The 26,658-nt window shown below is 54.4% G+C and overlaps 2 protein-coding genes across 10 annotated transcripts in view; both read right to left on the bottom strand.

Annotated features, from left to right (window-relative positions):
* Positions 1–917, bottom strand: part of PITPNM3 (PITPNM family member 3) — an 88,060-nt gene extending 87,143 nt beyond the window's left edge. For 2 of the 3 annotated variants that reach the window (XM_059669002.1, XM_059669001.1), the window contains exon 1: positions 692–917. In XM_059669002.1, coding sequence (XP_059524985.1) covers positions 692–713 — 22 coding nt within the window. In that variant the 5' untranslated portion in view covers positions 714–917. The remainder of the gene's footprint in view (positions 1–691) is intronic. The other variant, XM_059669003.1, reaches the window with a different exon arrangement.
* Positions 918–18,816: 17,899 nt separating this feature from the next.
* KIAA0753 (KIAA0753 ortholog) overlaps positions 18,817–26,658 on the bottom strand; it is a 64,405-nt gene continuing 56,563 nt past the window's right edge. For 6 of the 7 annotated variants that reach the window (XM_059669008.1, XM_059669009.1, XM_059669007.1 and 3 more), the window contains exon 18: positions 18,817–20,319. In XM_059669008.1, the coding sequence (XP_059524991.1) occupies positions 20,202–20,319 (118 nt within the window). In that variant the 3' untranslated portion in view covers positions 18,817–20,201. The remainder of the gene's footprint in view (positions 20,320–26,658) is intronic. The other variant, XM_059669012.1, reaches the window with a different exon arrangement.

Genomic DNA, 26,658 nt, shown 5'->3' on the forward strand with positions numbered 1-26,658 from the left:
AGGACCTGGCACACAGCAGATGTTGGTGAATGAACGTCTGGCTGAATGAGTGAACGAATGACTAACGCCCACTTCCCCGCACACTGCAGGCTACACTGCGTGAGTTGGAGGGAGGGCAGCCCCCGCTGGACCCCAGAGGGGGTGGCACCTTCCGACCTCCGCACCTGAGGCTCTGCCTCCGGGCCCGGTGGGGGGAAGGGGCGGGACAGTCTCTAGGAGGCGGCGTGGGGCAACCCCCTTGCCAAAAAGAAACCCGGGTCTCCTGCCCGAACTGGGGGCGGGGGACTGTCACGTCCTGGAGATAGCGAGTGGCAGGACGTGGGGGGCGCCCCGGTTTGGGGAGCAGGGGATGGAGCGGCGGCCCCGCGCCCGGGCCGGCCGGGTCGTCCGGAAGGTGGTCAGGGTGCCCACAGCCTGGCTGGACAGGGCGCCGCAGCCCTGGCCCTTCCCAGCGGGGCCGTGGCGAGGGGGACGCGGTGTCCCACGAGGTGACTGTGGGCACGGGAAGGACGCGGGGCGCGCCGAGCCCCTTCTGCACGCGCCGGGGTCTGGCCTCGCCGCCGCCCCCCGCGCCCGCGGGAACCTCCGCCCACCTGCGCGAGCGCCGCACCTGGACCGGCAGCCCCCCTCCGGCCGCGCGGGTCCCTCCCCCGAGCCCCGGCCCTGCCCTCCGGCGCCCGCCCGCCCTCACCTGCACGGCCCGCCTTGGCCATGTCCCGGGCGGCGGGCTCCGCTGAGCTGCCCGGCTCCTCGCGCTTCCCGGGCTGGGCCCCCGGCTCCGAGCCGCCTCCGGCCCGAGTGGACTCCGAGCGCCGCGCCCCGCGCCCCCACCCCGCGCGCTCCGCTGCCGCCACCGCAGCCGCCGCCTCCCCGCTCCCTCCCGCTCCCTTAAAGGCGCCGAGCGGCCGCCGCGCCGGCCCCCCGCCGCCGGGGTGGGACTAACGAGCGAGGCGCCCTACCCGCCCCCGCGGGCCCGCACCCGCCCGGCCCTGGCCGCCGCTCCAGCCCGCTCCGCTCCGGTCGCAGCGCGCGGCGACCCAGCCCCGGGCGCGTGCAGAGACGCGCAGAGACCGGGCGAGAGACACGAGATACTGCGGACCAGACAGGGACGGGGACGGGGACGGGGACCGGGAGGCAGGGGCGCTGAGACACCTCCCTAGGGCTGAGCCACCGGCGGGGAGAGGACTTCAGAGACAAAATGCAGAGACTAGAAACACAGAGCCTGGCACCGAGAGTGACTGAGGCAGCAGGGATGAGGAGAGAGGATGGGAGAGGGGGCACAGGGCGGCTCCCACGAAGCCAGAAAGGAGGTGGCTCCAGAGCTCAGAGACAAGGGCGGGCCCTTCATCAGCCCCCTCCAGAGCCTGGGGCATCTCCAGGGTCTGACCTAGTCCCAGAGGGGAAGAGGCTCCTATGCCCTCACTGTAAAGGGACGTGCACAACACATGCAAATCCCGGGCGCCCCACCCAGGCTCGAGCAGAGCTGGCGAGGCCAGTAGCCCAGCTGTGAGCAGTGCCCCCTCCACCTCCCGCACCTGGGGTGCAGATGTTTTGGTGAACAGGCCTGGTGGAGGCCGGGGGAGATTTGGGTTGTGGCTTCCGCAGCTGGGGATCCACCGTCCTGCCCTACAGGGGTTAGGAGATGGCCAGCTGTTCTGGTGGGACCTGGGTGGTAGCCAGGGGAGGCCCCAGGGGAAAGAAGTGTCCTCCCTAGTCAAGGCCAGACCAGGTCTGTGGGCCCAACAGATGTCTGACCAGCCTTCGGCAGCTCCCAACACCCCCAGGCCAGACGCCTGGCTCCCTGCTGCTGGAAAGGGACAGGGAGTAGCTACTCTCCCAAAGCTTTTCCTCTCCCCTGAGAAGACGCCCTCCTCCTCCTTCTAAGGAATTGGTTAAAGCCCAGTTACAACCTGCAGCCAGTCACCCCCACCCACCCTGCCCCAGCCCCAACCTTCCAGGGAAAAGGCCCATCAGATAATTCCATCCTTGGGCTAGCCAGGGGTTCCATCAGCTCCTCTATGGAAACTGGGTACACGTGGGGCAAAAAGGAGCCTCGATGGGCATTTAGTCCGGAACCCCCTCTAGGGCTCTGACCCCACCCATCGAATCCCCACCCCAGGTCCTTCAGCTCTTGGCTGAGTACATCCAGGGTCAGAGTTCTTCCATCTTCGGGTGGTGCTGACTGTGAGGGTGTGTCCCCTCATTTGAGTCGCATTCTGTGTCTTTCATGACCCGCCTGTGAGTCCTTCTGATGCCTCACCAAGCAAATCCAAAGCTCCCCAGGGCCCTGTCCAAAAGCCCCCGTGTGGCTTCACCCGCCACCCAGGTATGCAGAGCCTGTCCCGGCTGTAGCACTGACAGTCCCACGTCCCAGGAAACCCTTCAGTCCCAAGAACTCTGGATCCCAGAACCAGCCGGCAGTGCTGTCTCCAGCAGACAGAAGGCCAGAAGCTCCGAGGTGGGGAGCCAGAGCTGCTCTCCAGTCTGTGCCAGGGGTCACCAGCCGGGAGAGCGTGGATGGATCCCTACAGCCTTTCCCCAGCACTGGGGTGAGGAGCAATGGGAATAGCAATAGATTTTTATTGGACAGGACGGGGCTCAGGTGCTCTCTGAGGTCGACTGTATCACCCCCAGTTTACACGTAAGGAAATGGACGCTGAGAAGGTTTGGTGCCCATGGTCACGCAGGATTAGATTTCAGGCCTGTGCTCGGTCCTGCCCTCACCCTCCCTGCAGGTGGGGCACAGTCAGAGGCCTGACCGCTTGGGTAACGTCCAGGTTTAGCCACCTGGTCTGTGGGTGTGAGTGGTCACAGAGGAGCAATATACCTGCTTCACACCTGGGTCTGAGCAGCTCCCCCTGAGCCCTTGGCTCACAGCAGCAATAGTGACCACAGTCTGGCAGGGGCCCTCCGCACACGTGTGTGTGTGTGTGTGTGTGTGTGTGTGTGTGTGTGTGTGTGTGTGTGAACACATCCTGCTCAGGGAAGATGCACCTTGAGGTGGGCACTGAGACCCTTCCCCATCACGGAGCCCAGCCACCACAAACCCTTGGGAGAGGGTGGGTGGAGCAGTTGAGGGGAGGTGCCGAGTTGATGGGAATCATAGAGATCAGCCAGCCGGAACCCCCTCCACACCCTCATTTCTCAGATGGGAAGACAACGGGCCAGAGGTGGAGGGACTTGCCACAGGACCACGGACTTCCCGGCTGGATCCACGCTTCCCCTCTGTCACCCACCACAGCCCTAGCCCCATCTGAAATGCAGTCCCATTGTGTGCATCTAGGGTCTGACAGGGAACTCGGGGCCCTACTCCCTACCCGCCCCCCGCCCCCCAAGGCAGCTCCTGGACGAGCTGTCTGTTAGCAGCTGCCCAGGAAGGCCAGCCCTGCCTTCAGACGGAGCAAACACTTCAGGACGTGAGGCCATTAGATCAACCAGTGGGAGTTCACTTCCTGCTTCAGTAGAATCGCCCTTAATTGAAGAAAAGAATAACTAGCAATTTAGAGATGCTGACCTCCGCTGCCTGCAGGAGGGGAGCAGGAGCCAGCAGCTCTGCGAGGAGAGTGACGGCATCAGGGCTCCAGACCACACGCTTTCCCTGGGACCGGCTGCCCAGGCCTTTCCTCGGACCACAGTCTGTTCGGTCGCTGCCTCCAGAGTGGCCAGCTGCTCCCAGGCCCAGCCAAGCATTGCAGCTCAGAGAACTGGAACAGAAATGTGCAGAGGCCCGAGCTGCCTATTGTCGGGGAGAGTGTGTGCACAGATGTGGGCAGAGCTCCAGGCACGTGGTGGGAGCTGGCTGGGGGGACTCCTCAAGGAGACAGACCCCAGGCCAGGGCATCCATCCTGGGCAGGCGGTATCCAAGCACTTGGGAAGGTACGTCACAGTCTTCAGGAGCCAACGTGGCCCGTGGAAAGGCAGTCAGGCCAGGCTCCGCTCCCTTCCTCTTTGGACACATTATGACCGGTGGAGTTAGGTATTGCCCTGCCTGCTGGGCCTGGCAGGGTGCTGCCCAACTCTCTGGTAGTGACATTCTGAACAGCATGGGAGTCAGGAGCGGGACAATGGCCGGCCGATGGACTTATTCCTGTCCACCGCTGATGCAAGGAGGCCTGGGACCAGCTCAAGCACTTCAGCAAGGGTGACCACGACAGTGAAGTCCCACTGCCCTGCCAATGGCACCTGTTCCCTCTCACCTGAGCCCCTGGAGACGTCTTCCCTCCCTGCAGGGCCTCCTGGCCTGCCCTGCACCCTTCTTGGCTCCCTCCTCACTGCTTCCCACACTGAAGTCCCTTGGTTGGTGTCCACTGCCCTGGGGTCCACCTCCAACCACAAAAGTGGCCCCAGAAACAGATGTTCTTCTTTGGAGCCTTCCAGAGTAGCTCCGAGAATGGCTGATGTGTTCTCACCACTGCCTTCTTGCCCCAGGCGGCCCCCAGTTCTGCCCTCCGGCCAGGACCCTGGGCGGAATGTGCCCGTCCATCAGCACTGCTGGCTCTCCTCCTTGCCGGCAACAGGTGGCTTACCTAGTCTGTGCTTCGACCTTCGGCCAAAAGAAGGGTTAGGACCCTGCCTGTCCCCTCCCCTCTGGTGAGAGCCCCTTCTCAGCAGCCACCGCAGCCGCGCCCTCGCTCACCCTCCCAGCAGATGCAGTAGAGGGAGGAGCACTGGGTCCTGTCACCAATGGGCTCATCTGTGGTCTCTGGCAGAGGCAGGAAGATTCACTTAAGATCAACAAATGACCCCCAAGGAGATCCCCAGACCCCCATGTGTAAGGACCCCCAGCCAAGACAGACGCCCGCCCAGCAGACCAAGCCGAATGCTCTACTTGACACAGACTGCGTCCCCACTCCACGCCACAAGGGTGGCCGGGAAACCCAGACGGCATCCGCGTGCGGGTGTCCTCAGGGTTTTGAAAAGATACTTGGGACACCTTGCAGAACCTGTTCAACGGGACCTCATCAGACTTTCGCTTGACCACAAGCTGTGTTCCGACTCTGCCTCCGAGTGGCCAGCTGCTGCCTCATTGAATACTGAGTGCCCAGATGAGCTGAGGCCGCGTGGATTTCATGTCAGCAATTGCTCTTTAGCTCGCTTCTCCGTCTCACCCAGTGGGATTCTGGAGAGAGGGTCTGGAGAGAGGCTGAGTGGTAGGTTTTTCAAGAAAAAGGGTGGCTGAGTGGAGGCAGAAGATGTAGCAGCTTTGCTAAGGAGGCTTGGGGGGAGGGACTGAGCTAGTTAAAGACAGAGGCCATCCAGTAGTTCCCACTGGGGAAGGGAGAATGGGACCCCTCCTCCCCTGCCCACAACCGGCAGCAACCATTTGCCTCCTCCGGCTTCAGCTTCAGCTTCAGCTTCAGCGGTAGGAGCTGTATTTCGCGTTCGTTTGATGTCCGAACTGCTGAGATTGGCCCCAAGCAAGCTCAGTTGTCTTCAAGTTATACTTAGACCAAACACGAAACTAGGTGAACACCTAAACTCTTGCAAAGGCAGCCCTTGCCACGCCCATCAGCCGGGTGCAAGGGGGGAGGGTGCGGGGGGTGGGGGGCCGTGGGTGGCCTTCCTGCCCCACCCCCCAGCATTGTTCACTTATGACAAATTCCAGAACTCAGAAAAGCAAACACAGTTGTAGATGCTGAGGCACTAAGAAAACACCAGGTCGGCAGGGAAAGTGGCCTGTGTTTCCTGACTAGCAATGCAACCGCGTGGACAAGGGCAGGAAATCGCAACCAGGTTAGGTAAACAGATTATGCAGCAGACGGCGGCTTTATCTGCACCTAGGATACCATCTACACCTGTTACGGCTCGTGTACACCTTGCCTCAGGTACCTCCTGCTCAGGCCCAGGCCTTGTTCTAGACGCCAGCAAGCTCCCAGCTCCCGCCAGGCTGGCCGAGAACACGGGAACTCGGGATGCGGTGTGGAAAGGTCCTGAGGACCATCCAGACCGAAATCTTCTTTGTTTATTTTGTTTCAACCCGCGCTGCACAGAATGGCACTGGTGTCCCGCTCCCCGGCCCCCGGCCTCTCCCACCAATCGGAGCACTTAGTATGATAACACCTCGTCTTTCTTCCCAGTCCCCTCTGAATGGCCCTCTAGGCTCACAGCCCCTCGCTGCTACAAACGCTGCTGCCACACACATCCCCGTGGGAGAGATCCTCTGGGGCCCACGCACAGCAAAGGCTGGCGGAGCTGCCGAACCGGCCTCTTTCCCTAAAGACCACGTGGCCAAATGGCTCTCCAGAGAGACTGTGCTGTCGATGCCTTCGGTGACGGATGGTAAGACGGAGGCCCCAGCAGGGCAGCGCCTGTGCCCTAGTTTAGAACCTGTGTTCCAACTCCCAGCCAGGGGTCTGCTTGCTCAGAACATTCCGTCGCCTCTCCCTCCCCGGGCTCCGGCAGCCTCCCACGGAGTCCGCCCTGCAGCTGCAGCCCTGATCCGGAACCGGCCTGTGATACAAACTGTCTCTCTCCTGCGTGTCCAGCACAATGGTACCCACCGCGCACCTTCCCAGGGGGCAGTAGAGAGCAGAGGAGGTGGGAGGTCCGAGCTGAAGTCGGAGTGGGAAGGCCTCCCGCCCAACCGCAGGAATGAGCCTGGCAGCCCCACTGCCCACGTGTGATGAAAGTTCGGCCACAGCCCCTGCCCCCGCTGCTCAGCTCTGCCCTTGCTGATAGGGATCTCACGGTGCATTAGTCTTGATTCCCACAGAGGAGCCGCACTGCTCGGGGCTCAGGGAGCTGCAGAATGAATGCCGAGACCGTCTCTGGCGGGAGGAAGGCTCGTGCTGTCCATCCTCCTGCCTCCAGACTTTGCTGAAACCTTGAGACCTCTTAACAGAGAGGCCAGCTGGGAAGCTCGTCCTCTCGTCTGCTCTAGTCTCTCCTACGTAAGTAGACAGTAATAATGATGACAACAAGCAATAGATGTTTGCTGGGTGACTACTTTGAAGTGCTTTTCATGTGTTGCCCCATTCAATACTTACAGCAGCATAATGAGGGAGGTGCTATTATGAGCATTTTGCAGATAAGGAAACTGAGGATCAGAGACCCTAGGTATCTTTCTTTAGGTCACACAGCCAGTAAGTGTTGAAGCAAAAGTATGCTAACCCAAGCCTTCTTTTTTTTTTGTTAGTCTTCATCTGAGGATATTTTTCCATTGACTTTTAGGGAGAGTGGAAGAGAGAGGAAAAGAGGGAGAGAAACATCGATGTGAGAGAAACACCTCGACTGGTTGCCTCTTGCACAAGCCCTGACCAGAGCCTGAGCCAGGGAGGAGCCTGCAACCAAGGTACATGCCCTTGACTGGAATCAAACCCAGGGACCCTTTGGCCCACAGGCCAGATGCTCTATCCGCTGAGCCAAACCAGCCAGGGCTAACCCAAGCCTTCTGATGCACACGGTCCTGCCTTAACCACCAGAGGCAATAAGACAAGAAAAGATAAGACAAAACAAGACACAGGAAACCCAGAAGTGAGGCTCCACCACTCAGGCCCGATGCAGCTTGGAGTTATTCGCCGCCTGCTGGGGCTCTGCGCTGCCTCGCCTGCACTAGACTCGCAAGTGGCCCAAATTCTTTTGCAGCTTGGCTACAACCCGGGTTCCCAAAGCCCCGTGTGGGTGCCCTGGCAGGTGGAGAAGCTGAGTCCGCAGGTAGAGATGCTGTGCCTTGGCCCAGGGGAGGCCTCCAGGGCCTATCACTGCCCTCCTCCTCCTCCTCCTCCTCCTCCTCCTCCTCCTCCTCCTCCTCCTCCTCCTCCTCCTCCTCCTCCGCTGACAACCCAACACCCCCAGGCAGCTCTCCCGCACTGCTCGGCTATGTATTCATATTGGAATTTGAATGCTTCTCATCAGAATAACTAAAAGGCTGAATTTTACAAGGGTTTTGAAAGTGGATTGACTTCACTTATTAAAGATATACTAGATTATTCGGTAGCATAAGGACACTCCGGGGACTCCAGGCTTCGCCGCCTGTCAGGAGAGAGACATCCCTTTCCGAGCCGCTCCCGGTAACCTCGGCAGGCAGGCGCCAATTAAATTACCTGCTGGCCGCGGTCTGTCAAGAACACATCCTGGCCCAGAAGGGCTGCGGGTGATTGAAGAGGCAGCTCTAGACATCCCCTCTGGTCATTTCATGTGAATCCATTTCCAACGGATCTAAGGACAGGATTCCTGGAAGCCTGGACTTTCGGTGTGAGAAGGGAGGAACAGGCACACGGGGTGCAGCGCTAAGAAGGTGATGGACAAGGATGCTGGGCAGAGGCCGGAGTTGTCTTTGTTTTCCGATTCGGAGTCCCTGGGCAGTGCCTCCTAAGCGGGTGGGGGCCTCCTTATGCCAATGAGGAAGTTAAAGGATCAGAAGTCTGTCTAGACTCCGGACCTGTCGGAGTCGGCAGGATGGAGCTTCAGCTCCCTGGGCTCGTACAGAGAGGGAAGCGCGGCCCCAAGTACCGGGATCAAAAACAGGGTGTAGGTGGCACAGACTGTGCTGCAGGGGCGTCTCCAGGCTCCTGGCTCAGGGCTCCCTCCTCACAGCCTCCCATGCAGGAAAGGCTGGCTGGCTTGTGGGGAGGAGTCTCTTCTGCTCTCGTCCTCGTCCTTCCGCCCCTTGCTGCCTTGAGAAGCAGTGATGTGTTGCTGGGGCCAGGGCAGCCTTCGCTTGCAGAAATAAAACAAGGCTCCCAAGGTGTGTGTGCAACAAGGACGCTTCCTGGTGTCACGGGCGCAGACTTGGACTCTGTTCAGCAAAAGGGAATTTCGTGCCCTGACCGGTTTGGCTCAGTGGATAGAGCGTCAGCCTGCGGACTGAAGGGTCCCAGGTTCGATTCTGGTGGGGGGCATGTGCCTTGGTTGCGGGCACATCCCCAGTAGGGAGTGTGCGGGGAGCAGCTGATCGATGTTTCTCTCTCATTGATGTTTCTAACTCTCTATCCCTCTCCCTTCCTCTCTGTAAAAAATCAATAAGAATATTTTTTTTTTTAAAAAAGGGGAATTTCGTGGCAGGCGATCGGGGTCTCAGGGACTCCAACGAGGCTGCAGGGACAGATTGGGAGAGCAGCGGAAACTGAGGCAGCTCACGAAGGCCAAGCACCATGAAGCACAGCAGCTCTCTCGTAGCAGGACGACGCTGGCCTGACGGCACTCTCTTCGCCATGACACCCCCACCACAGACTGGGTTCTAGCGGAACCTCATCTTCACACCACGCAGTCCAGCCAGGCCTGATTGGCCACGCCCGGGACATGTGGGCATGCCCAGCTTCCAGGAGTGGGCGAGGGGCCTCTGAGAGGCTCGCTGTGGGAGGTGGGCTCCTGCAGCCACAGGACTGTATCTCAGGGCACTGGGGGTGTCATACACTTGTGAGGGGCTGGGCAGTTTTCATGAGAGGCTGCATCGTGGAATTGCGAGGTACTTCGATGCTGGGAGCTATGCCATCTTACAGACCCTGCAAACCCACAGAACTCACTCCTGAATTCCTGCCAAAGTTAAGGGTTCCCGAGACCTCCAGGAAAGGCCCGCTGCCTGCTGTTTGGGGGGCACTTCTTAGTGCATCTGTGATTGGCACTCCATGCACGAGAGCCCCGAGGCATCCCCTGCAGGAAACTTCTGGGAAGGGGCTGGATCCCTGGCACCAATACCTGAAGAGGCGTGTTCGTTGGGGCTGCTGCAGGCTATATGGCTTTTAACTTTTCAATGTTACAAGATTTCATATTTGGGAAATAAGGACAACTAAAATTTCCAGAGTTTAAATAATATTTCAAGCTATAGAAAATAAAATTAACAAAAGCCTCCGCAGCCTGTGACACAGTGAACTGCAACTTGGGGAGGTACATTTCTGCTCTCCACACACTGTTATTGGAAACTAGAGGCCTGGTGCATGAAATCTGTGCACGGGTAGGGTCCCTAGGCCTGGCGGTTGATCAGGGCCAACCTGTGAGGCGACCAGTGGGGGGATCGGGGAGCTCCCGCTGGCACCCACCTTGGCTGGCCTGGGCCTGCAGGCTGGGGGAAGCTCCCGCATTGAGCGTCTGCCCCATGGTGGTCAATGCACGTCATAGCGACTGGTAGTTCCGCTGGTTGTTCTGCTGTTCGGTCAATTTGCATATTAGGCTTTTATTACATAGGATTCCTGGGGTGGGGGAAGTAAGATTTTTTCCATGCATCAAAAGGGTGCATGGCCTACAAAAGGGGAGAAGAAACAGTGATGGAGCCCATGAGCCCCAGACTGGGCAGGAGAAGACCTAAGGGCTAGACCAGGGGTGGGCAAACTTTTTGACTCGAGGGCCACAATGGGTTCTTAAACTGGACCGGAGGGCCGGAACAAAAGCATGGATGGAGTGTTTGTGTGAACTAATATAAATTCAAAGTAAACATCATTACATGAAAGGGTACGGTCTTTTTTTTTTTTAGTTTTATTTATTTCAAACGGGCCGGATCCGGCCCACGGGCCGTAGTTTGCCCACAGCTGGGCTAGACCCACTTTGTTTCTGATTTCCCATCCCCACTCTGGGCTTTCATTCTTGTCTGTGGATTGGGCAGTAATAGGTCCTCCTCTGACTCCTCAGAGTAAGAGATTGGGAAGTGCTTAGTGGTGGGGCCACTGCTGTGTACTAGTGACAGGGGCTGGACCGGGCCACACAGTCTCTCAGGTCGGGTTCCTTCACCCGCTGGACCTGAGAATTGTGAGGCTCTGGGACTGGATGTGAAGCTGCAAGTGTGGATGCATGTGTGCACATTTATATGTGTGCATGTGCATATGAGTGTATGCATGTTACATGTACCAGTATATGCCCATATACATCTATGTGTGTACATGTGTATGTGTGTAAAGAAAGGACCTATAGCTTTTTGCAGATTTTTAAAGAGATCTTGACCCTTCAAAATAGCAAGAACTCCTATTTTTGTCCATCCCTTTGTTTGGACGGGAAACAGGCCCCCTAAGTGAGTGTGGGGAGTCCGGGGCTTGTTGCTGTCCAAACCTGTGAATGATTATCTGAGTTAATTAAACACTTTGGCAGAGCCAAGCCAGCATCCCTGTCCCCTCCCACAGCCAGGTGGCCTTCTGTCACACGTGCCACAGGTCACAGGGCTGCACCGTGCTCCGCGTGGGTCTCAGGCCCCAGCATGGAGTGAGGGACTGTCTGCCAGGCCAGGCTTCCCTGCAGAGGCAAGGACGGCAGGACCAAGCCTGCCGGTGAGGCCGAGGCCCTGATGGGCTCAGACTGTCCTCGTGAAGACCCCACTGCTCAGGGGCCCACATCTGTTTCAGACAGGCCTGGGATTTCTCTTTGACGTGCTGGAGGGCCACCTATGCGCTGCCGGAGGCTGCCGGCTCCTCATTGGAGGGCCCGGAGGAGATGCTGCAGGTCGGTGAAGACTGCCAAGACTCCTCCGTCACACTGAGCAGATATAACATCCATTACCAAGAGCTAATACAGGCGAGGAGGCCAGGCTGGGGGTGACGCCCGGCTGGCCACGGGGCGGCTGCAGCTGGAGCTGGCAGGGCTCAGTGGCCGCCCCACCGCAGAGCCTGGGCTGGAGACGTGCCCCGCCCGTAAGCACCTCCGCAGGGTTCCCATTGTTCTCCATTCAATGTTTGGACAGCGATTCTGCTTCTCCTTCACTGCAAAAGCGCGTCCCTGCAGACCTCCGGGCACATTGACTGTGAGGCTGGAATTTTTGACGGGCTGGGTTTCAGAGGAGGGATTGATTACAGATGGAGCGCTTGGCAGGGACCTGGGGCTCCCCACAGACTCCCCCATTTAGAAACAGAATAAAGATTAGGAAGCTTGAGCAGGGCAATCTGGGGCAAATCATGCTTTCCAGGGAAGGGAGGGCGGACGCGGGGAGGGAGAACCGGCTTATTCCCATTCAAGGGCGTCTTCTCCGGCTGGACAAAACCCCGGGCTGGGCCCAGCAAAGAGCCGCAAGACCCAGCTCCGTGCCGCGGCCGCCCCGGGACTGAGCCGGTGTGGGGCTGTGGCATTGTCTCAGCTCTGCCCCAACCCCTCCATCACCGTGGCCTCCTCGCATTATGTTCACACACACTGTTCCCCTTTCAAGACTTCCGGCCCTGTCTGTGCTGCTCCCTCTGCCTGGGGGGCCCTTCCCCCTCTTATTGGATCAGCAGAGTTTCAGTTATCTTTCAAGGTGTAATTCAAATGCCACCTCCTCTAGGAAGACTGCCAAAACTGCAACCCTCCCTCAGGGAAAATCACAGCCCCAGGACTGTGGCTGCTTTCTGCTCTATTTCACCTTTGTTTACATTCTGCCTTAGGAGGGTCTGCTGCTTAACTATCTCTGCATTTGCATAGCATGTCATGAACCTAAAAGGGATGTTGGTGCAAATTAAAATGTGTCTTATTGCCCAATCTTTTAAAAAATATACTTTTATTGATTTCAGAGAGGAAAGGAGAGGGAGATAGAAATATCAATGATGAGAGAGAATCATTGGTCAGCTGCCTCCTGCACGCCCCACACTGGGGATCGAGCCCGCAACCTGGGCATGTGCCCTGACCAGGAATCGAACAGTGACCTCCTGGTTCATAGGTCAATGCTCAACCACTGAGCCACGCCGGCCTGGCATCGCCCAGTCTTCAGGAGACATGCTACTTCGTGCGGTGCACACGGGCAGGTCTTGCCTGTCCAGCATCCACTCCCTCCACTTCAGGTAGCAGGGCCCGATTTTCCGCGTTCAGTCCATGTGGTTGAGATGCTGCTGACCTAACCTCCTTATCCGGGGTGGGCACGTGTCTCAGATCTGACCAGTCAGAGCACAGGGATTAGAACAGGGGCAGGCTTGTTTCCCAAACTGAGCCAATAATAAGACCAGTGAGCATCACCCAGTGGCATTCGCTGGCCCTCCTGGGAGTGAAGGGCTTCTTTCTGCTGTGTTTGCTAAATGTCCACTGCCCACGGGGGCTGCTGGTCCAGTGTGCCACCACGTGGGGAGGCACTGCCAGGCTATAATGCCTTTGGGAGACAGGGGGATCCTAGACTGGAGGGCTGGGGACACGGCTTCCCCAGCAAGGCTGGCCCGGATGGGGCAGGAAGCCATCTGCAAAACAATGCTGGACAGGCACAGCCCACCCAGGTGCCGGCCGAACAGGGCTGGTGTGAGCATGTCCCGTTCAGCGCATGGCGCTGGCCCAGGAGGCGAGGACACGGTGAGCCCCCAGAGGAGTGTGTGGCTGTGCCGTTGGAGTGGAGACTGGCCCCTGACAGGAGGCTCTGGGAGGAAGAGCCTGGCCGGCAACAGGCTGGAGGCCAGGGCCCTGGGAAGCCACTGCAGGGCACTGAGAACTTTGTAGTCAGACATGGGGGCACCACTTTCCAGTTGGGAAAATTCCCATCCCGCTGGGCTTCCATGTCACCTGTCGAGTGGGTTAATAATCTCTGTTTCAGTGTTAGTGTCAGAGTCGAATGAGAGCACATCAATAAAGCTCTCATAGTGGGTGATTATCGCTACCCTGTGGCTGGGTCCTGGGCAGGGCTGGGCCCTGGCATGAGGGCAGGGTGAGGCAGCCGGTGATGGGAGCGCTTGGAAACGGAGGCAGCAGCGTGGCTCCTGGCCGCTGGGCTGCTGGGCTGGACCCTGCTAGGAAAGTAGCAAATACATCTTAGTCATCTTTGTATGCCCAGAACCAAGTCCAGTGCTTGGCATAGAGCAGGACCATACAAATATTTAAAAATGGAGATTGGACTTGCAGCTGACATCTGCTAAGGTTTTCTAGACCATCTCAGAACCACCTCGTTGAGAGACAAAATCATGTCACCGCATGGAAAGCTGTGAAGTCAAGAGACGCAGATGGAGCTTTGGTTCCGTCACTGTGTGTTCTGTACGACCCGAGCACGCCCCTTAATGTCTATAAGGCCCAATTTATAAAATTCACCCGTAAAAGAGGGCTATTAATACTTTGTCCGCCCGCCCCCTAGGATGTGGTCCAGTTCCGAAAGGCCTGGCGGACGGCAAGCCCGGAGCAAGCCTGCAGCACTGTCCGCGGCGCCGTTTCCGCGGGCGGCCCGGCTGGACGGGGAACCAGATGCGATCTGTTGGCAGGGCAGCCAGTGGCCTGGCTCAGAACAGCGTTGCCAAGTGCTTGGTCGGAAGGGCAAGGCAAGGAGAGACGGGATGATAAACAGGAGAGAACTCGACAGGAAGAAGAAGACAAAGACAGCACTTGAGAACTAAGGCTGTGAAGACAAGCCCCAGGGTTCCCTTGCCAGGTGCACAGGGGTACACCTGGAGTGACATCTGCTGAGCACTTGCTGCCTGCCAGGTGCCATGCTAGGTGTTTGCAGGGATGACTTCCCTTACTCCTCGCAATAACCCTGGAGAGCACTACTGTTGTTACCCCTTTCACAGATGCGGAAACTGAGGCATGGGGGTCACAAGGGATCTTCATTGTAAGGTCTGAAAGCAATGTAGAGGTTTAAAATTACTTAAATTCATGTAAGTGCAGACAGGAGGTATCTCGTGACTGGTCAGCAAGGTGTTAATTGGGCCGAGTTCCTGCTAGCACACAAAGCAGGAGGTGACAATGACCTAGAGAGAGAAAAGAATGTACTTAAAGGCATTTTTGAGTTGTAAGTGCTGAGTGGATGTGGGACGGTGGTGGTGTTGTTGACGCAGTCTCTCCTGGTCTCTAGGTAACGCTCCCAGCACAGTGTGGTGAACAATGGGGTCAAGGAGAACCAGCTCTCCTCCTGGGCCTGGGCCTGGAGGCTGGACTCTCTCCCAGAAGGTCTCTAGGGGCCGGAAGGGACGGTGGCTGCACAGGCTCCCGGGCCAGTTTCCCCTCCCAGCTCTCTGGCCTTAGCCTCCTGCTTCCTCCCAAGGATCAGGTGGTGGGAATGGCTGGGGGCCTCCTGGGTCAAGTTCAGGCCAGGCTTAGGGAACCCTGGGGCTGTGGGGTAGATGGCTGAGCCCACGCGTCCGTCCAGGGTCTCAATGTTCCTGCCACTCGATCGCAGCACCTCAGGGCCAGAGGCTCCCTGGGCTTCTTCCATTCCCAGGAGGGTCGCCCGGCATGGATGGAGTCGGACTCGGGTCCTGAGGGCCCCACCCAGTGGATGGCAGCCCTGTGGCCTGGCTTCTCAGCTCAGCCTAGCAACCGCCCACCAGATCTGCAGCCCACAAGTGGGAGGGCTGAGGCTGACCTCACCAAGATGGAGGGGGGAAGACAGAGGAAGGCTGTGTGGGTGGGAGGTTCTGGGGAGCCACGCAAGCAGGAGAGAAAGGCGACCAGGTCCCAGGAGGCAGGCAGCAGCGAGGAAGCTGGGCTGCGGGAGGCCGGGAGGAAAGCCAGGTAAAGAGACCCCAAGAGAGGGAGCAAAGAGGCATGTGGAGGGTTGCCAGGAAAGCAAAGCGCCACCTGGGGAAGACAAGGCAGGGCCAGGAGGGAGGCCCCGCGGCGGCCGGGAGATGCCTGGTTCCCAGGGGCACACTATGGCTGGGCGCTGAGATGGGGGAGCTGAGTGAACAGCTTTTGCTAGATGAATGCTCCAGAAACTGCTAGGCTTTTAAAGGGTTTCTAGCAAGGATTTTAAGGTATTGGAATGGGTGGAGGGAGAGACCCAGGGGTCTCATGGGAGTGAAGGGCATCACCAGAGATGGCATATACGACGGCTTGGCGTTCCCAAGGGGAGAGACTGCCCTGGACGGGGAGAGGGCAGTGCCAGGAGGAGACAACGGAGGCGGGAGAGATGGATGGCTTCTCCGGGTGCAGAGGAATGGGAGGGGCGCAGGCCCATGGCCCAACCCACTGAGGGCCAGGCCTCAGGGAAGGTGGGAGCAAAGGTGTTATTTATTGCAAGGCAGCAGGATCAGGTGGTAGGAGCCTACCCTTCAGACACCCACTGGGGTGCTGGGCTGGGCTTGGGGACAGACACCCGCTGGGGTGCTGGGCTGGGCTTGGGGACAGACACCCGCTGGGGTGCTGGGCTGGGCTTGGGGACAGACACCCGCTGGGGTGCTGGGCTGGGCTTGGGGACAGACACCCGCTGGGGTGCTGGGCTGGGCTTGGGGACAGACACCCCGCTGGGGTGCTGGGCTGGGGGCAGACATGGTGGCAGGACCGGATGACGGACTTTGCAGCAGCCACCGCAGTCAGGCCGGATTAATGGAAAGCCGGCAGGAAAAATGGGAGAGGCAGCAGGCTTGGTTCAAGGAAAATGGATGAGGGTTAGCAGCAGGAAGAGCAGCAGATAAAGGGGGATCATCCAGGGTGGGGTGTGGTCTAGGGGTCCCCATCCCCAGCTGAGGGTGAGAAGCCGCACCTCAGTCCCTGGAAGACTGGTGAGAGCGAGCAGGGCCCAGGCGGGAACCCCGGGAGGCTGGCAGGAGCCGCCACCGAGGAGGGGCTCCAAGTCAGAGAGGGACCCACACTGATGGGTGCTGGCTGAGCTCACTTGGGCCTGGCGGCGGGCCCAGGAGTCGCCATCTGGGGTTTCCTAGGCCCTCACCGAAGACCGACAGGAAGCACTCGGGACGTCTAGGGGAAGCCTTTCCAACCCAGCCCACGCTGTTGGGCTCAACCACCTAACAAACATGCTCAGAGTCGAAGCATCCAGATCTCTGCTCTGGAACCGACAGAGGTGAATGAGCAGGCCACCGTCTAGTAAGAAGGCAGGCCGGCCACCGCCTTTCTGCTGTGTTTCAAGAGCCCCACGAACCACGCGCTCTCAGCAGCCGGCCCTTCCGAGGGCGATGGTGACCGTGGTGATGTGGGCCGACACTCCTGATGCTCAGCGAACTCTCGTCGCTCTCGCAAGCTGCTAAAATGAGTCCCCTTAGTTAAGGAAGAGAACCCTGGAGACCCCGGCTTGGCGTGCCTCTTCTCCTGGGGTCCCAAGGGCATCACTCAGACCCACCCCTGCCTTACAGACCGGGTGACACCCAGTGCGGAGTCGGCACCTCCTCCGGGCACTCTCTCCAGAAGGGAGGTGAGGGAGAGGCTCTCCATCAGCATCTCTCCCCCGAGTCCCATCGCTTCCCTGCCTCCAGCACCAACGGGCAGAGGGAGAAGGGACCACAGCACCTCTCTGTCCTCCTCTCAAGCCCCGGGCCACCCCCAGCCCCGATGGCCCACACGCCACACTGTTTGCTGACCGGGGCCAGGAGCAGCACGGCCCCAGAGGCACACCCCCTTGTTTAGCAGGGAGGCAGGCTCCTGAGGTTCTGAGCGTGAATTCCAAATGCATCAGCACCTGGGAGACGGGACCTGCAGTTCTTCGTGGCTGGCGTTCTACGCCAGCTCACAAAAGATAACACGCTTACAGATTACAGAGCTGGGACAGACCCCTGTACAAACCACCCCAAGAGAAAGTGCCTTCCTTGTTCTCAGGCCGGATGTGGCTCAGGGGTTGAGCATTGACCTATGAACCAGGAGGTCACAGTTCGAATCCCGGTCAGGGCACATGCCCAGGTTGCAGGCTCAATCCCTGATGTGGGGCATTCAGGAAGCAGCCAATCAATGATTCTCTCTCATCATCTATCTCTCCCTCTCCCTTCCTCTCTGAAATCAATACAAATATATTTTTTTAAAAAGTAGTTGGTTTACTGAGCACCAACTACTTGCTCGGTAGAGACCTTGCCCTTGAAGAGCTAGCCAAGCATGTCAAACTCACGCCAAATGAGGCATGCGGCCCGCTGGCCGCGAGTTTGACATGCTTGAGCTAGACCAGCCGTGGGCAAACTATGGCCCGTTTGAAATGAATAAAACTATTGAAAAAAAAGACCGTACCCTTTTATGTAATGATGTTTACTTTGAATTTATATTAGTTCACACAAACACTCCATCCATGCTTTTGTTCCGGCCCTCCGGTCCAGTTTAAGAACCCATTGTGGCCCTTGAGTCAAAAAGTTTGCCCACCCCTAAGCTAGACAGACACAAGGCAAGCATGTAAACATAGGACCCGGGCTGGAAAGCTGGACAGATCAGAGGGGGAGCATGAAGAACACACTTCTGAATGTCGTCATCTCTGTGACTTGGGACAGCCTAAGTAACCCAGACACGCTGCGTTCACCCATGTCCGTTTCTGAAACTAATCCGTGAATAGTTCATGAGGAAGCAGAAGGGGATTAGAGAATGACCTACACACGTAGCCTTTGTTCATGAAGAACAAAAATCCTAGAGGCCTGGGATAGTCAAGGCTACCACAGGAATATTCACACCTGAAGGGCTCAACTGCCTGCATCCTTGGGGCTCTGAACAGACCCTGACACGAGGCAGGAGTAAGCCTCGCCTTGAATCAGAGACGGGAGACCCATCTGGGGGGAGGGCCAGGAGAGGCTGGGAAGATCCTGAATCAAAGCAAAGGAGGCTGGACTTGACCCTTCCTCGGACAGGATGTGCTTAGGAAGGGACGGCTCCTGCGACAGCGTAGGACGTGCTGAGTGGGAACGAGTACAGGAGAATGCACTCGTGTGGACTCTCAAGACTGTGACAGAGGTCTTTAGGGAACAAGTGATCCAGGATCATGGCACCACTGAACACAGGCGTGTGTGATGGCATTATTTTCCCTTCCTGTGCCTCACTTTATTCATCTATAAAATCAGAATAATGGTGTCTGCCTCACACAGATATGAGGATTAGTTAAATTAATATGTGGGAAGCACTTGGAGCAATGCCTGGTGCGTAGTATGTGCTCAGTAAGTGTTAGCTTTCATTTTCATTTCTTTTGGGTGGGAAGGAGTGGCAAACAATCCACTCTGCTCAGATCAAGTAGAAAAGCAGTCTCAGTGGTTCTTATGTACAATCACATTTCACTCTGCCCGTGGAACAAAGATGTAAATTATTTCAAACAGACATGCATATACTTTAAAATACTGAGTTTATTTAAAAGATCAGCACAGTAAAACTGCCACACAAGTAACTTTAAACAATCAATGATGAAGACAGACAATCCTATCAATTCAAGTGTACACATTAACTCCTCAAATTAAACCCTTTAATTTCCCTTGAAGCCTTTTTAATTCTGAGGTTATATAAGATTAATCAAGAAAACATTAACATTAAACAAAAATCAATTTTGTACAAATAAGTGGAATCAAGCAGCTTAAACCATCACCTGGAACACTTGCACTTCAGAGAAAACCCCAGGTGACAACACTCTATATGCTACAAAGAAGATTCACATTATTCCATGGGAACGTCTACATCACTCACTCTTCACATCTTTTTTTTCACAAGCCTCAGGCAAGAAACTGAGGGAACCTTTTCCCAGGCAGTGGCCTTCTTTCCATACACGTTCCTTTTTCTGAATTCAGAGCTTCTGAAAACACAGAAGCTTTTCTCTTGGTAAAATAGGACTTACGAGACGTTCGATGACCAAGCTATTATGGTTCCGAAGTTTCTTCCCTTCTCTGGAGACCCAGACCCAGAGGTCTTCATGGCATTCAAATAGGTTCTCTCCTCCCACCAGGTCTCTCTGGTTTGGAAACACCAACGTGTCTGCCTCACCAGCGATGGAAGTGAGTTCTGCCCCTCTGACTGGGCACAAGAGGCCAGGCCCACTCCGATGTGCTCAGATTTCCTCTGAATTCAGAGAAAGCTCTGTGTGTCCGAATATGTCCACTGATAGCAAGAGAAGACTTTGACGAACTCAACATGTGAGAAGCCGCTAGGAACTGCACATGGAGAGATGTGTTGATTGTTGTGACTGACAACTGGTGGCTCCTATTCTCACTGAACTGCACAGGGCAGAGGTCTGGCAGGAAACCTGACCCGGCTCGCCTCGAATCCGTAACCCGTGGGAACTGGTCCTGTTGGGAAATCGCTCGACATGGAAACGTGAGCCAGGTGAGGGGACCGGACGGTCATTGCACTTTTGTGGGCACTGATCCACCTGTGGGTTCTGAAGCAGCTTGAATTCCCGTATGAAATACACCGATCTGCTACTTTTCAAAACATTCTGATCCCCAAACTGAGCCAGTGGAGGAATGTAGCAACAGGAAAATTATACATTCAGAAAATATATTGTCATAATCAATTCACGTTTCCTGGGTACTAATCAATGTAACACGTTCCACTGTAAACTGCCAGAACCATTGCCATGATGATGACCTCACTGGCGCGTCCTTCCTCTCCTTGGGCAGCGCCTGGGCCTGGATGGACAGCCTGGGTAAAGACTGGCCGTGCCTAACGCCAAGGGTGGTGCCGCCGCTCCTGCAGGGGCGCGGAGCCCCGTGGTGGAGAGCCTTCAGGTGGCAGCCTCTAAGAATTCCGAGGTGAACACAGCTTCCGCGTAGCCTTCGCACACGTCCCGAAGTTCAGCAGTCACGGACCCCAGAGCCTCGTCCACCAGCTCCTCTGAAAAGCTGAAGACAAACAACGCAGCTGAAGGCGTGCAGCCAGAGATGGGAGCCTTTCTTCACTCGGCTGGGGAACTCACCAAGTCAATTCTAAGATTTAAACGGAAATGCAAAAGGCCAAGAACAGCCAAGATACTTCTGAAGGAGAAAGATAAGGTGAGCCTTGCTTTCCTAGATATTAAGATGATGGCACTTAGAGACCAGAGTCCGGCTGGAGGGAGGGGCCTGAACTACAACCGATCGCCTCACCCTCAGATGGGTGAAGCCAGTGGTGACCAGAAACCAACCAGCTGCAACCCAGTCAACCCAGACCCACGGACAGAAACTGGGCCTGCTTTCTCTACGGGATGGGATGGGGCAGGACACTCAAATTTGTGTTTTCTCCTTACACACTCACACACACACACTCACACTCATACACGCACACACAGTTTTTTCCAAACTGTTTCAGAGTAAGTTACAGACTTGACATCCCTCAAGTGCTTCATTTACATTTCCTAAATAACCATAATTCTCTTAAATGACCATAATTATAAAAATCACAACATTAACACTATTTTCTAATCTCATCTACAGACCTTTTCCAAAGCTTGCCAACTGTCCAAATAATGTCCTTTAAAAGGAAACTCCCAGCAAGGAGGCCACGCTGAATTTGGCGATCACGTCTCTTCACTCTCCTTTAGCCTAGAACCGCTCTCCGGCCTTTGTCTTTCAGGATCTTACTTTCTACAGAGTGAGGCCTTTTTAGGTAGAAGGTCCCTCAACCTGAGTTTGTCTGATGCTTCCACACGGGAAGACGCGGGTGACGTTTTTGGAACGGAAGCCACAGAAGGGATCATGTTCCCTGGGGGCTCCTGTCACCCTCTCAGTGCTGAGTGAACTGTTCCCCTTGGTGACAGTGATGTCTGCCAGGTGTCTCCCCTGTGCAGTACTGTTTCCCCTTTGCAATTAATAAGTATATTGTGGGGAGATCTGTGTGATTATGTAAATCTCTTGTTTCTCATCCAACTTATCTGAATCAATTATTACAGGGCTGCCAACACTGAATTTCTAATCTCATCATCCCTTCTCCATTTAGCAGTTGGCATTCCACTGTAATAAAAGGCTTTCCTTCTCCTTTGTTTATGTATGTATGTATGTATGGATGGATGGATGGATGTATTCATTCATTCGTATAGGCTTGGCCTGGTAGGTTCTCATTCAGTAGTTTGTAACTCATTACCATTACTGCTTATTTTGACACTCAGAATGTCCCAGGTTGGCCAGTCGGAGCCCCTTCCAGCTGGCTCCTGGGTGCGCCTGACAGGAGCAGCATTCTTTGCTCTGAACACTTCCCCTGGCGCACGATGTTCCAGGCTCCTCCTTTATTTCCCAGCCCCAGGCCCGGAATCAGCCATTTCTCTGAGGAACCCTGGTACCTTTTCATGGAAAATAGTATTTAGAAACAAAGATCTGGTATAAGTGTGCTCACTGCTACTGGTGCCACAGCAAGACAGACTCAGACAGACAGACACACATACTCCATGTGATAGTCTGTATCTATCAAAACTGCAAACTCGTAATACCTCCAATCCCAGTTCACCAGCTGGTTCATTCTAGCCTTCCCCTGGAAACCTGGCTCTCACTATTCACAATATACTTGCTGATCTGATCAATCCTAAAATACAGAGAAGTCCTTTTAGAGCCGTTAACCCATGCACCATGTATAGAAACCGACTCCCCAGGATCTAGTGTGGGCTTACAGACTTTTCATCTCTAACCAGAGGCACAGAGTCAAAGACCATGTTCAGAGTCACTCAGACTCGTTCTTCTCTGCCGGGAGCCGGTCCATCCTTGCTGTTTCAAGGGACCTGGCATATATGGCATACTGTTCTTAATATGTTTGCTCACCTTCTTGGCGCTGTTTTAACCAAGGTCACCTCTCCGAGAAAGGTTGTTTCCCCAGGTAGGAATTTTTCCCTGAAGTCAGGGAGGGGATGAAACTCCTTAACTAAGTGGCAGGCGGGTAGTTAATCACTACAAACAATCATGCTTAAGCTACATAATCTTTACTCCCTGGAATGGAGATAAGAAACGCCCTAACCTTTGTAATAGAGATTGATAGGATTGAATCAACTGGTATAAATACAGATGTAACAAGACAGCAAGACTCAGAACTTAGAACAGAATCAAGAAGACAGAACCTACACAGAGCCTAGAGACAGAAGAACTTCGATGGAGAGAGCATGCCAGAGGATCCTGGAGAGGGACTGGCCTCGGAGCCTGGAGGTGGAGCCTGGCGAGAGAGCATGGCAGGGGATCCTGGACTGAACCTGACTGCGGAGATTGGCAGGAGAGCCTGACTAGAACCTGGTGACTGGACCTGCCTGGAGAACCTGGACAGAACCTGGCTGGAGATCCTAAGCAGAACCTCTCTGGAGATCGAGACCAGAACTTGGCTGGAGATCCTGGCTAGGCTGCTGATCAACTGAACGCCGTCTCCGTGTCATTCCTTCTTCGCCGACTCCGTCCACACCTTCGGGAACCCCTGGACCTGCTGGGGCTGGACCCTGGCATCTGGCGCCCGAACAGGGACCCCTGGGTAAGCGCCCCGTACTCGGGACGGATAGGACTCCACCATAGGAGATTAAGAAGATGTGCCATACTGAGTCTCCTTCTTCACCGACTCTGTCCACACCTTTGGGGACCCCTGGACCTGCTGGGGTTGGACCCCGGCACTTCTCCGTCCCACCCCCTTCAGCATGGTCTTGTTATTCACTGGACATGCAGTCGGGGTCACTGTTTGTATCCAAATCAGGCCCCCATTACTGTTAATTTGGATGGATATATAGGAAACATCAACATAGTTCCCAGAGTCGGAATTACACAAAAAAGGTAAATGCAGACAAGTGTCACTCACCTGCTCCTGTTACCCATTCCCATGCCAGCCGTTTGCTTACTTTGACCATCTTTTGCCTTTTAATTGGCATGTTTAGTTCTCTTTCATTTAATGTAATTCTGATATACAGGGTGCCCCAAAATGTATACTCATTTTGAATTATAAAATCAGTGTTTATTAACATGTAGTTCAATTTCAAAATTTAAAAGAATCTACAGAAATGAATAATTTTTTTGTCAATGCCTGTTCTCAAACTGATGAGCCTTCTGGTCCAGGCACTGCTGATAACTCAAATCAGTGGAATTGCAAACATCAAGAATCATTTCGTTTGGTATATGTGTGCCCTCAATTCATCCGCTGTTGTCGGTTTTGTACCATAAAATTATCTTTTATGTATCCCCATAAAAAAAAGTCTAGTGGCACTTTAGGATAAATTTTCTTTGTTTAAAGCTTAGTCTGGCTTCACCCATTATTTCAAATCAGTTAAACCTGAAGAGGAGTGAAAATTAAGTGAGTTACCAACTGTTAAAGTGTGTATACATTTCTGGGGACACCCAATATTTGAGGTTCTACTATGAAAACACTAAATATTTTCTAGTTGTCTATTTGTTCCCCATTCTTCCTTGCCCTCTTTCAGATACTGAAATTTTTCATTACATTCTTTTCTCGCTATGAATTTGTATTATTCTCTTAGTGGTCACCCTAGATTACAATGAGAATCCCTGACTTAAAGTCTAACACTAATTGATATGCTTGCCATTTTCCCAGAAAATGAAAGATACCTTACAACACCATCTCTAGCAACTCCCTGGCTTATGTGCTATTGTTACTGTGTGTTTTAAATGCATGCACACACCCTAAGACAGCAGTTTATTGTTTTATACAATCAATATTCATTTACCTACACACTGACCTTTTTAACAATTCACACCTTCTTATATTTTTGACCTTTCATCTGTGACTATTTGCTCTGACTAAAAAATATCCTTTTAATGCAGTGGTTCTCAACCCTCTGGCCCTTTAAATACAGTTCCTCATGTTGTGACCCCCAACCATAAAATTATTTTCGTTGCTACTTCATAACTGTAATGTTGCTACTGTTATGAATAGTAATGTAAATATCTGATATGCAGGATGGTCTTAGGCGACCCCTGTGAAAGGGTCGTTCGACCGCCAAAGGGGTTGCGACCCACAGGTTGAGAACTGCTGTTTTAATGTTTCCTACTGTGAAGGTCTACTGGCAATATACTTTTCAGCTGTGTTGGAGCCTCCTTACCTTACTTCTTGAAATATATTTCACTGGGCTTAGAACTCTGGGTGGCGAGTTCTCCTGTTTTAGAAATTTAAAAGCCCTAGCCAGTTTGGCTCAGTGGATAGAGTGTCAGCCTTCGGACTGAAGGGTCCCAGGTTCGATTCCAGCCAAGGGCACATACCTGGGTTGCAGGCTCAATCCCCAGTAGGGGGCGTGCAGGAGGCAGCCAATCAATGATTCTCTCTCATCATTGATGTTTCTCTCTCTCTCTCCCTCTTCCTTCCTCTCTGAAATCAATAAAGAAATATATTTAAAAAAAAAGATATACTAGATCTCCCAACTTCCATGGTCTGTTTTTTCTTTCTTCCTTCAGCTGATTTTAAGATTTCCTCTTCCTCCCCCGCCTTCCCTCCGAGATTCCGCACGCTCTTTATCTTTGACTTTTCAACATTACTACGATATGCCTACCTATAGATTTACCTCTTTCTCTAGCTTGGGCCTTTTAGAACTTCCTGCATGTATGGCCTGATGTCTTTGATTCTGTGTCTGATGGGTCTACTGTTCGGAGCTGCTATAGGACTGTTCTTGTTAGTGTCATCTCTCTCTGCTGCCTGGTTGTTCACCACCATATACCAGGCACTGTGCTTGAAAATTCTAACAATAACATAAGTCCTACGATGCTGTCCTATACATTCAGAGAAAATTCACGTTGCTTCTGCCTGGTGCCTGGGGGGCAATAACCGGAACCACCTTGATACAATCCGAGGAATGAAGATAATCTGGAGCCACGCAGAGTCCTGAGAGGGCCTCCTGGCACCCAGGTCACCCCCACTTCAGGGTCCTCTCAAGTGAGGCAAGTACTCCCCCATACGGCAAGGCCGAGTCCCACCTCTGTCCTCTGACCTGGAAATGCCACCCACATGCCCCGGGACTGACTCTGCAGCGCCAGACAGGGCTAACTTCCAGGGTTGCTGCTCCACGCGCTGCCCCAGTTATTCCGCATCACCTGGTTACCTTCTGGTGCTTTCCAGCACGTCCGCTTTATTTTTAACCTAGCGTTTCTATTAAGAGTTATCCTCAGGGGAGAAGTGGTCCCAATTACCAGGTGCGTAATCAAGTGGTCACTTGTTTTTGTATTTGTTTTGCTTTCCATATTCCTACCGTGAATTCTTCTATATTATGAAATCATCAAATTAAGAAATACCAAGCTACTCTGAATCCATTCAAACACATTAAATAAAGTATCTGTTTTCTTCTTTTTGTAAAAAAAAATATATATCTTTATTGACTTCAGAGAGGAAGCGAGAGGGAGAGATACAAACATCAACGATGAGAAAGATCGTCTGCCTTCTGCATGCCCCACACAGGGGATCGAGCCTGCAACCGGGGCATGTGCCCTGACCGGCAATCGAACCTAAACCTCCTGGTTCATAGGTTGACGCTCAACCACTGAGCCACACCATCCAGGTTGTTTTCTTCTTCTTTTTAACCTCTCTCACCCTGCCGCCCACTCTGGGAACCACTCCTCCTGGCCCTCTGTCCTCCTACTCCAATCTGGATTGGTTGCTTTCTATGCTCACTGAGAAGTTCTCCTGGAAACAGCTTTGGGCATTTTCCTGGAAGGTCCCTGTTGTAGTCTAAGTCTCCTAAGTCCTGCCTTCCTCCTTTTCAACGTGCACCCGGGACTGTGGCACGCACCCTCCAGCAGCTTAGTGGAAAAGTGCGTGGGAACTAGATTTCTGGTCACTGCGCACCCTGACGTGTCTTTATTTTACCCTTATCTTTAGCTGACAATTTAGCTGAGCACAGACTTGAGGCTGAATTCCGGAAACACACTCTAACACCTGCCAGCAGTGCTGCTCCTGAAAGCAAGGTGCCAGTCTCAATTCTGATTGTTGGGACAGGCCCAGTTTTAAGTCTCGGGAACCTTTTATCATTATTTCTGCACACTGGGATGTTCAAATTTCCTTTGCAAATGATGTTATGGTGTGTTCTGTTCTATTCATTTATTCATTTATGTATTCACTCATTCACTAACTTGCAGTGGACAAATGATAAACTCTTCCAATCTAGAGATTAACAGTCTTCTGAGAAGTTTTCTTATAGTATTTCTCTGAATTGTCCCACTCCCCATCCCTCTGTTTCCCGTTCTCACATTCGGGAACTCCAATTACACAGATGTTGGACACTATAAACTGAAAATCTGTGTGCCCTC

This window comes from Myotis daubentonii, chromosome 16 (assembly GCF_963259705.1).
Source record: "Myotis daubentonii chromosome 16, mMyoDau2.1, whole genome shotgun sequence".
Lineage (NCBI taxonomy): Eukaryota > Metazoa > Chordata > Mammalia > Chiroptera > Vespertilionidae > Myotis > Myotis daubentonii.